This window comes from Arachis stenosperma, chromosome 2 (genome assembly GCF_014773155.1).
Source record: "Arachis stenosperma cultivar V10309 chromosome 2, arast.V10309.gnm1.PFL2, whole genome shotgun sequence".
In the NCBI taxonomy this organism is placed as follows: Eukaryota; Viridiplantae; Streptophyta; class Magnoliopsida; order Fabales; family Fabaceae; genus Arachis; species Arachis stenosperma.
In genome coordinates this window covers 92,789,949-92,801,599 of record NC_080378.1, presented here as the reverse complement: position 1 = coordinate 92,801,599, position 11,651 = coordinate 92,789,949, and the positions used below count along the sequence as shown (strand labels likewise).

Genomic DNA, 11,651 nt, shown 5'->3' with positions numbered 1-11,651 from the left:
ATATACTAGTTAAATTTTAATAAAAATACTGGATCTCGAGACTTTTTCTTTCATAATATATAGTTAGTAAAGAAAATCTTATAATTTACTTAAAGTCACATATCAATTGCGTGTGATTTAGATATAAATTATTTATGCAAATTATATTGATAAATTGTATTAGATGCAAAGTTACTAGTATAATTAACGAGAAGAATTAGATCTTAGGAAAAAAGACTTGTCTCTAGAAACATAGCAGATAATAGCAATTTGAATCGCATTTAGAAATTCGAAGAGATATGCACATTTATTGTTCAAAAAAGAAAAAAAAAGGTTGAGATTTATTTTCTTTATATATGTAAAACCAGCACTTAAAAACTTTCATCTAAAATGTCAGGAGTTACAAATGTGATTCCCATTAATTTTGGCAAAACTTTCGTCTTATAATTATTAGTGGAGTGCTAGTGAAAATAGTTAAATATTATTCTAACACTGTATAACTATACTACAAGAAATAAAGGATTTAGTCATAAAAAAAACCATGACTAAAATCCTTTAAAAATGTAACAACCATGCATTGGACACAAAACGACATTTGTGGATATGATAATTAAATGGTTGTATTTTCAATTTTTTACGATTTTAAAATTAGTAGTCACAGTTTTAAACACTATAAAGATCAAATTTTTAAAGAGTTACTGTTTATATATCATTATTCATACTTGATGTTGTGGTTAAATAAAAATAATTAAATAAAAAAATATAATTTTATTACAATTTATCCTAACTAATTTATGCAAGTTAAATTTTTCAGCCACACCTTTCTTTGTGACTAATGTCGGGTTATTTAGCCACACTCCTATGACTAATTTGCGCTATTTTTCCACATATTATTGACTAATTTGTACTAATTTACTAGAATTTTTTTATAGCTAACATGGATATTTTTTCTTTAGAATTTATAAGTAGCTTTTATTATTTGGTCGGTTGTGACTGAACAGTTTTAATAAATTAAAATTATATTTATAAATATAGTACTAATAGCAAAAATTTAATTTTAAATATACAAATTGAACATTTTTGCAAAATCATAAAAAAGTATCCACAACCATTATTGTATCATAAGGTGCCATTTAACTGGCCACGCCAGTCTGAAACTATTGGATGTGAGATGAAACTTTGGCTCCAGATTATTGAGTCATGGTTCTAAGTGAGAGACTTAATTAGTTATTTAAAAAGTTAGAAATTAGATAAATAATTCATCTTACATACTAATTTCATGGACTAAAATAAACATTATCTCCATTTCATATATATATAGACAATATAAATACAACTCATCTCATCATTTATTAAGGAAATGGCTCTTAAATAGCAACTATAAATGCAAAATTAAAGATAATTAATAAATGTCTGAATAATATATTAAATAAATTCCTAAAAAATTTTCAATCAGACACACTCATTCCTAGCAAAATTTATTAGATTTGATGTCAAATAACGACTTATTCTCATCGGCTGAACACTCCTGAGTTGTGATAGACATTTCAGTTACTTAACAATGAGGGCAAAACACTATAATAAGCCAGGAGAAGAAAATTTTACACAAATCAACCAAATAGAAAATTAGTTCATAAATCTACCAACGTACATTATTATATAGTTCGAATCAATATGTTTCGAACTAGAATTTCATGTAATTCGAATCAATATGATTCGAATTACTCACACATGCAGACACACAGTAATTCGAATCAAGTTGATTCGAATTACACTCACACACGCTGCACATAGTAATTCGAATTGGCTAGATTCGAATTACTCATGATTTAATTTTACCATTCTTTTATTAAAAAAATTAATAATTAAAAAATTAAAAAAATATATATTTTATTTTATGCATTAAAAAAAAGCTAACAAAATATTTAATTACGAGACTTCTTTAAAATATTAATGAGCTATCAATTCGAATTTCATACAATACTCTTTTGTCCATTTTTAATAGTTCATGAAAATTTTTTTAATAAATTTATTTAAATTATACCACAAAAAATATTTTATTCTATACAAAATAATTTAAAAAAATAGCTTAAAAGATGTTAGGAGTACTATAAAAATTTGTAATATCCTAATGACTTGGGACATTAAAAAAATACTCTACATAGTCAATAATAATTTAAAAATTAAAAAAAATACAGTTATAACTAGTATATACCTAAACTACTAGAATATTACAAACTTTTATAATATTCCTAACATTTTTTAAGCTATTTTTTTAAAATTATTTTGCATAGAATAAAGGCCATTTTAAGCCATTTTTAGCCATTTTATATGCAAAATAATTTTTAAAAAATGGCTTAAAAAATATAAGGAGTACTATAAAAGTTTGTAATATTCTAGTAATTTATGTAAATACTGGTTATAACTATATTTTTTAATTTTTAAATTATTATTGACTATGTAGAGTATTTCTTTAATGTCCCAAGTCATTAGGACATTATAAATTTTTATAGTACCCCTAATATTTTTAAGCCATTTTTTAAAATTATTTTGTATAGAATAAAATATTTTTTTGTGGTATAATTTAAATAAATTTATTAAAAAAATTTCATGAGCTATTAAAAATGGGCAAAAGAGTATTGTATGAAATTCGAATTAATTGCTCATTAATATTTTAAAGAAGTCTCGTAATTAAATATTTTGTTAACTTTTTTTTAATGCATAAAATAAAAATATATTTTTTAAAATTTTTTAATTATTAATTTTTTAATTAATTATTAATTTTTTAATAAAATAATGGGCAAAATTAAATCATGAGTAATTCGAATCTAGCCAATTCGAATTACCATGTGCAGCGTGTGTGAGTGTAATTCGAATCAACATGATTCGAATTACTATGGGTGTAATTCGAATCAGCTTGATTCGAATTATGGTGTGTCTACATGTGTGAGTAATTCGAATCATATTGATTCGAATTACATAAAATTCTAGTTCGAAACATATTGATTCGAACTATATAATAATGTGTGTTGGTGGATTCATGAATCAATTTTCTATTTGGTTGATTTGTGTAAAATTTCCTTCTCCTTGGTTTATTATAGTGTTTTGCCCTAACAATGATGTCAAATCATTTTATTAGTTTTTAACGGATTAAAATGACAAAAAAAACATTTATATATTTTACAGTGTAAAAACTAAAAAACATAAAATCTACTAAAATTTTTCAAAAACGAAAATGTTCCATTGAAAATTTTTTAAAATCATATTTAGAGGATTACTCTAATTTTATTTCTACAAAACCAACAAAAAGTTTCTACTTTCTATATCTCTACGTACGACTTATATAAGAGTAATTTATTTATAAATATGATTAAGTGGTTAAAGAAGCTGAAAAAACGATTGAAACTAAAGATTTTGTACTAAAACGACGTGTGCAGTTTGGGATCACATGAAATATGTGGAACGAAAAGAAAGATGAGAAAGGGTAAAGTTACTATAGAGATTTTGATAAGTTGGTTTTTTATTTGTTTCCAAATTTTGATCATGTTGAAAATGTGTGTGTCACATGATGTAGTTAGGAAGTGCAATCAAGTAGCCAATTTTCTTAGCCAAGAAGATGGGAAACAAGAGTTGTGCTCCTTTTTGTACGGTGGCTATAACCCCCAACTTACTCTAATAATCTAATTTGCCTCCATATTCTGCTCATTGCAGCTGGCATATTCCCCCCTTTTATTATTATTATTATTGTTTCCTAGTTCTTATAAAATATATTCATAATTTGAATAATGTCCCATCCTAATCATCAATTATAAGGTGCTAGCTAGTAACTTATCTGGCTTTTAACTATGGCCTTGAGTTTTTTATTTTTATTGATGTGAATAAAATTTTGTTTATAAAAAATATTCGATAAACACAAAAATTAATTATTAAATTAATTTTTATAATTTTATGTATTTATATAAATTTTTATTTATTTTTTAATAAAATAATCAATCATTAAAATAGTTAAAGTTATTTTAATAAAATAATTTATAGCAGCATAATTAAATTTTTTAAAAAATACATACTAAATATATATTGTTTTAGATCCGATCTTCGGGTCTTTCTTCAAAACGGTTATCGAATCCGATAATTCTAAGATTGTTCTCACGCTCTAAAATGGATCAATAATTTTCAATATTTTCACCCGATATTCGAATTTAAATATTTCCTTTATTTTAGTCAGATAAAATAAGATGAGATAATTACCACCAGATATATAAAGAGGAATCAAAGACTCCCTCAAATACTCACTTATTCCACACACTTTATACCTCTCAAATCCATTCTGATTTAGATTTCGGAGTGTCTTTACAAATACCACTTCACCGACAACCACTTCGATTCGCGAATTCTCGATTCACCTCACAACTCGTATCGAAAACATCTAGTACATGTATTTTTATATGATGACTGATTAATAACTAAATTTTAGTATCAATATAGTATGATTAATATTTTATAGTCCGTAACTTTTCTCTTTCAAAACTATCGAAACAAAAATATAACTCATCATGAGTATCGATTAACTTTATGTTTATCAAGTTTAGTTCTAATTATAATGGATAGTATTTAATTTGAGATGTATTTGTATTTTTCACTATTTAATTATAAATATATTTTTTAATACTCTCTTTAACATACAATTAAGAATTTTAATAATATAATCCTATATTTTTTCGTGAAAAATTTTTGAAAACTAATAATTTTTAGTATTTTTTATTATTATTTGACTAATACAAATATTAAATTATCTTTAATAAATAAATTTTATTAATTTATATGTATAAATTTTAAAAATATAAATATATTAATTTATATGTATAAATTTTAATAAATATAAATGTAAATTATATATTTTTTATGTATAAAATTTTTATAAATATAGATATAAATTATTATTAATTAAATACTGATAAAAAATAATAATATTGCATGTAACATTTTTCTTTTACCTCCCCCCTCCCTTGTTATTTTACAACTATTTTACTATTTATTCCTTCTATAGCAGCAACATGTAAAGAAGAAGAAATCAAACTTTGATTCCTATTAAAAAAAAATTAGAAAACACTTAACGAAATTGAATTAGCTGTCACTTTCTTGGAGAAGTGAATCATATAATAATCATTGTACTAGTTTCATTGGTTATTGTATTCCACAATTAAACGTAATTGAATAAAAATAAAAATAAAATTGTAATGCAAAAAAAATTGTATATTATTCAATGACTCCTTCCATAGATAGAAGCAACCTCCTTTGCCTATATAAACCCCCTCTTGCTTCTATTGTTCTTCCCCCCTCCTCTTCTTCCTCTTGCTTCTTTCAATTCAATTACCCTTCTCTCTCTAAAAGCTCTTTGCTTCTTCATACCCTCTTCTTTTGTCCTTAAAATCCATCACTTCTTGTTCTTATTTCCCTTTTTGGGTAAGCTTAAAACCTTCATTATATATGTTCTTCAATGCTCTAGCATTTTTTTTTTGTTTCCCTTCATAATTCTCTTTTGTCATTGCCACCAATAATCCTTTACCCTTTGGCTTCATGAACCTTGATCATTGAATATAATTTATTATTGAAATCCATGACTATTACCAAGATTATGGAACCTAATGTTTTGAATATAGAAACCATATATACCATGATATGATGAGACTTTATATAAAATATGCATTACCTTAAAGTGTTCTTTTTTCTTTTTTTCCCCACCTTTTTCCCCATTAAAGAATCTGTTTCAGTTCAATCATGAACAGTTTGTGTCAAATGAGCAAAAATTTATAACAAAAGTTGGTGCACTTTGGGAAGTAAAAATTTGCTCTGTTCTCAGGAAAACTCTGTTCAGAATATTATAATAACTTTGGATATCCTTTTCTTGTGGCTGCAAAATTTTCACAGTTGAAAGAAACTCTTTTTTTTTTTAATTCATAACTTTTTAATGTAACTATAAACCTATTCCACTTGTTGTGGATTGTCCACTCAGAAAATTAACAAAGCCTTATCCCAAATGGATTGAAGTGGCCCCCTTTGTTGTATTTTTTGGTGCTAATCTGAGTCAATTGAAGCAATCATTTAAAGACATGAAGTTCTCTAGATTTGAAGAATCTATAAATTCTTTGCAAGTTCATGAACTTATCATGCTAACATTGTTTTCTTATGTTGTGTGTTTAAGGTTTCCGAATCGATCGACATGGAGTATGAGAATCGCTTCAGACAACAAGCCGAGAGGCCGAAATATGATTGCCTTCTTTTTGGTAATCCTTTGCAATGATACCATTTTGTTTCATCAAGTTCTAAATTTTGAAAAATTAAGATTTTGGGGTATGTTGTGACTAACTATTGAACTTTTTTATGCAGATTTAGATGATACTTTGTATCCTCTAAGTTCTGGTCTTGCAAAATCATGCCTCCAAAATATTAAAGGTATGATAGAGTAATCTCATTAATAATGTTTCTCCATTATTGATGCTTATTTGTTGATACTGACATGAGGGGCATAATTGTAATTTTAGATTACATGGTTGAGAAGCTTGGCATAAACCCAAGCAAAATTGATGACTTGTCCAACCTTCTTTACAAGAACTACGGCACAACTATGGCTGGTCTAAGGGTATGCATGACTTTTTGCTTCTTTTTCCTTGTCATTTCTTTGGTTCTTCCATTGTTGAATTCTCACAACTTAATTGTTTTCTAACTTTTATTCAGGCTATTGGATATGACTTTGACTATGATGAATATCATAGGTATCTTCCTCCCCTTATTTTTTTTTTCTCTAATTTTACTATTTTAGTATATTCTAATATTCGAGACAGTTACTAAACAGGTCCAATCTAGACTTTGAAATTTGACATTGACTTTTGAATTATGCATTATACAGTTTTGTCCATGGAAGATTGCCTTATGAGAATCTAAAACCGGACCCGGTTCTAAGGAACCTTTTGCTCAGCCTTCCCTACAGGAAACTTGTAAGTAGTGTTCATGGAAGCAATGAGACATATACAAACCTCCGTTTACAAATGTTAATCCAAACACACACTATAAAATTAGCGTTCATGATGATCTAAATTTTGGTGTCTAATTTTGTTCTTTAGATCTTCACAAACGCGGACAAGGTCCACGCGGCGAAGGCGCTAAGCCGGCTGGGATTAGAGGACTGCTTTGAAGGAATCATATGCTTTGAGACTCTTAATCCAATCCACAAGACCAGTGTCTCTGATGATGAAGATGACATTCTGTTTCTTGGATCATCAAAGAACAATGCTTCAAGAACCTCACAAATCTTTGATATCATTGATCACTTTTCTAAACCAAATCCCACTCATGTGTTGCCAAAGACACCAATAATTTGCAAGCCATCAGAGAATGCCATTGAATTGGCTCTTAAGATTGCCAATCTTGACCCACAAAGAACTGTAAGAAAATAAAATACGTAATTTGAATTTTTAATTTTAAATAAAAATTTTGAAAAGATAGAAAATAGAAAATGTTTTCTCAAACAAAACATACCCATATCTTCTTGAGCAGTCAAATTATCATCATGAGATTTTGTTACATCTTAACCTTTTTAGGTGTTTGCTTACATATTCTTTGGTTCAATGTGTCACTTTCAGTTGTTCTTTGAGGATAGTGTCCGCAATATACAGGCTGGAAAACGTGTGGGACTTCACACTGTCTTGGTAAGTCACTGGAAATTTTTTTTGCTGTGTACCACTACAATTTCCTCTTTGAAATTTCATTACCTAACAACTTTTTATTTTATATCACAATAAAAATTAACCCATAAAATCTGACCCCATGAATTTAACTAAACTAGTCCTCAAGAAGCTAATCATCTAGTAGGGCAAGTTTAGCCGACCTGACTCGGCCGAAGGCTATCCTAACCGATTTTGTAACCAATTGAGTTTTTTATGACAAAAAAAAAAAATTGGTCTTTAAATCGGTCGTTAAAAAAAATTCGCGACTACCAACAAAGTTATACAAGTTGGTCACTAATTTATCGCTAAGTAAGAAATTAGCGATCGATTTACTGACTACCATAAAAACTATTCCAGTTGGTTACTAAATTGATGGCTAATTTTCGATTTAGCAACCAAAATGAAAACTTAGCATGTACTTGGTAGAATAATAATTTTATTTATAAATTGGGATGTATTTTTATTAATCATGAGACCTTATGTATTGATTGTTACAAAAAATCCAGGTTGGTACATCTCAGAGAGTTAAAGGTGCAGATTATGCATTGGAAAGCATTCACAACCTTAGGGAAGCAGTGCCAGAACTATGGGAGGCTGATATGAAATCTGAAGTTGCATACTCTGGGAAGCTTGCTGTTGAGACATCAGTCACTGCTTAATCAAAGAAATATTTGAAGAAATTAAAAAAAAAAAAAGATGAAGAAAAGAAATGGAAGAAGACCCCCCTAATCATTGTTCAGTTGATGATGAAACTGAAAATCCAAATCACCAAAAAGGAAAAAAAAGGAAACAAAATGACAGATGGTCCAATTGGGTTATTGGGGGATTCCCCAACTTTCAGCTGTAGTTGATGTAGATGCTTTGTTCAGAATCACTTCAGATTTAAAATAATAAAATTATCAGTATATTCAAATAAAATTATCTCTTTTTTTCTTTTTTTAATAAATAAATAAGTAAACCTAGAATGTTTAAAACTAATTAAGAAATTAACAAATTCTAAAAATAGAATCAATTATTGAATCGGTAAAATTAAAAATTTAAAAGTTCAAAGATTTTATTGAGAATTAACTAGAATTAAATATAATATAATATAATATATATTTTATAATTCAAAAATATTAATTTTTTTATTTATTATTTTAAATTGATTAACTTCTAAAAAAGCACACTGATTTAATTGATAAATCTATTTTTTGAAAATTTTTTATTTTTAACCGATTCTTATCAATTAATTGTTACTTTGAACCTGATTAGTCTTACTCTTATGGGTGAGAATTCTGATTAATCAGATCGAACTAGTTGATTGGGTTCTTAGAACCATGGGAATTACCTTCCTCTTCTACCAAAACTCGTTTGAAGCTTGTTGTATTATTAAATTATAATTATTGATGAAGTGAATTAACCAATGTGAACACAACATCTAATAAATTAAGTGTCTTGGAGGTGGAAAATTGAATTGAAAACATAACTAAATTGAGTCGCAATTTCTTGTTGTGAATTGCTCACGCAAACATTTGTAATTTGGAAGCTGAAATGGTCACCCTGCTTGTCATTCGCTATTATTTTATTTTATATAAAACTACTAAGTCAAGCAAGTTTCATGATTTATAATCACTTAATGACATGTTTAACATGCGTAAGTGGTTAAATAAAATTTAAAGAAAGAACAGAGGTATTTGAGTGGTATATACATGCAATTTGTTTATTTTACTATTCTAAACTTGAACTAAATCTCCATCGTCGTCATGATTCATGAAGCATGATAAATTGATAACTTAGGGTTATAAGAAACGAACCAAATAATAATAATAATAATAATAATTTTTATATGCCAATGAACTATAATTCAAATGGCATAATCTTCTCACTTCACTTATAGGTTTTGGATTCAAGTTTTACTCCTAATTTTTTAAAAGAAAAAATCTTTCTATATTCTTAACAAAGAAGACACCATTCTAAAAAGACTCTTATTTGACAAAGACAATTATATGTGTTTTTTTTTTTCAAAAAAATCTCTAATTTTGATAATAATTTAATTAACTCAATAATATTTACAATTGTATATAATAACATAGAAATTCACAAATTATATAATATATTTTTTTCATGAAAATAAAATAGCTAGGCAGGAAAATTTATTGAGTAATACCTTAAATAGTTAAAATAAATTAAAAAATATGATATAAAAATAGATTACTTTTTTAATTTTAAAAAACAGTACAATATTTTTCCGTGAACTTCATCATCAATTCATGCATAAACGTACACATTACATAAACTTGCATGCTTATCTCTTGGAACTGATAAAGAAAAACAAAAAATAGAAAGAGAGAGCATAATTATAACATGCTTACGTGGTTGCGCCAATTATTAGATTACTTGAAAGATATAAACAGCTGACGTCAACTCATCAAGTATTTTAAAATGATGACAAGCTATATATGGTATGAACAAATTAATTAAATCTCATGAGTCATGGTACCAATCATTGATACTACAGTTGTATATAAACAAGGTACACTTATATTATACAAATTAATCATTAATATAAAATATATATTAAAAATAAATTAAATAATATATATTCATATATACAAATATATAATAATTAATTTAATAATTAATTTTTTTATAAACATAACAATTTTGTATATCATAATAATAATTATAAGGTAAATTTATAAAGTCTTGAAAAAGATAAGTACGGAGATCAATTATAAGTTGTAAAAATACTCAAATTTTAATCTCTTAACCAAATTAAATAATTATGTAACATAAAGAAGAAAAAAACAATTTATTACCTTTTTATGCTCATTATTTTTTGAAAAAAAAATTAGAAATGAAATATTTTCATAATCAATCAATATTTTCTTAAAATTTTTTGTTTCTTTCTATTTAAATAAGTTCTTCGTTCCTACTTGTTTTTAGTTTTGGTCTTTCTAACTTTCTTTTGATTTTTGTCTAATAAATTCAAAAAAATTTAGTTTTAGTTATTACTGTTAACATATTTTGTTAAATAATAATATAAAATCAAAAAATTTTAGTTTTAGTTATTACTGTTAACTTATTTTGTTAAATAATAATATAATAGATTAAATACTGATGTGATGTATGGTCTTATAAGAAAATGAAAGAAAGAAGGGGAGTGAGAAACACAAAGAGAGTAGAACTAAGCAGTATTGTAGAGATCTGAAGGTTTGAAACTGAGAAGAGTACTGTCGTCTGAAAACAAGTCATTTTTTATTTTTGTAGATCATTTTTTTGAATATATATATTGAATAAGAAATTGTACCACTTATTCAATTGAAATGGATGCATAAATAATATATATCTATTCCAAAAATAAAAAATAATAATATATACATTTTTGCATTCATACGGTATACAACAAAGGATAGGGCTATGAAGGCTGTTGCAGAAATGAATAGAATGAGATTACGAGAAAAGATTGTTTCAGTAGGAGAAGCTAGGTATGAACGAATAAAGTAAAGGATATGAAGAGACATCATGAGGTTGGTGACATTAAAATATTATAAAGCATCAATCTCAACAAGAGGAGAGTTAAAGAAATTCAGGGATGAATGTGAAAGATTTGAGAAAAGAAAAAAAAAAGAAAATCTGCATGGCAAAGGGTGAAAAAGAAGATGGAAGTACCTATGGCTAAAGAGAATTTAGACTGGCTACAAAGAAGTTTAGTAGGCGAGACAACGAAAGTTATTGACTATAATTCTTTGAAAGCCATGATTGGGAAGAATTTGCCTCAAGTTGTGCAAGTACAAGAAATAGGAGCGTACAAAGCACTCCTGACTTTTGTTAGTGCATTGCATACTGAAGAAACCTTCACGTTCAAAATGAATAATCTTTTGCAATTTTTCTATAGTGTATGGAGATGGAAAGAGGAGGAACAAAGTAAAACTCAAAGGGTGTGGTTAGAGTATTTTAATGTTC

General features: G+C 26.6%; 1 protein-coding gene across 1 annotated transcript; it reads left to right on the top strand.

The window, feature by feature from the left end:
* Positions 1-5,209: 5,209 nt before the first annotated feature.
* Positions 5,210-8,621, top strand: LOC130961387 (uncharacterized). Its single transcript, XM_057887244.1, has 9 exons — positions 5,210-5,442; positions 6,182-6,263; positions 6,367-6,432; positions 6,522-6,619; positions 6,715-6,752; positions 6,887-6,974; positions 7,101-7,421; positions 7,620-7,685; positions 8,210-8,621. The coding sequence occupies exons 2-9, from the start codon at positions 6,200-6,202 to the stop codon at positions 8,360-8,362; spliced, it is 894 nt and encodes a 297-aa protein (XP_057743227.1). The 5' UTR covers positions 5,210-5,442; positions 6,182-6,199; the 3' UTR covers positions 8,363-8,621.
* The last annotated feature ends 3,030 nt before the right edge of the window (positions 8,622-11,651 follow it).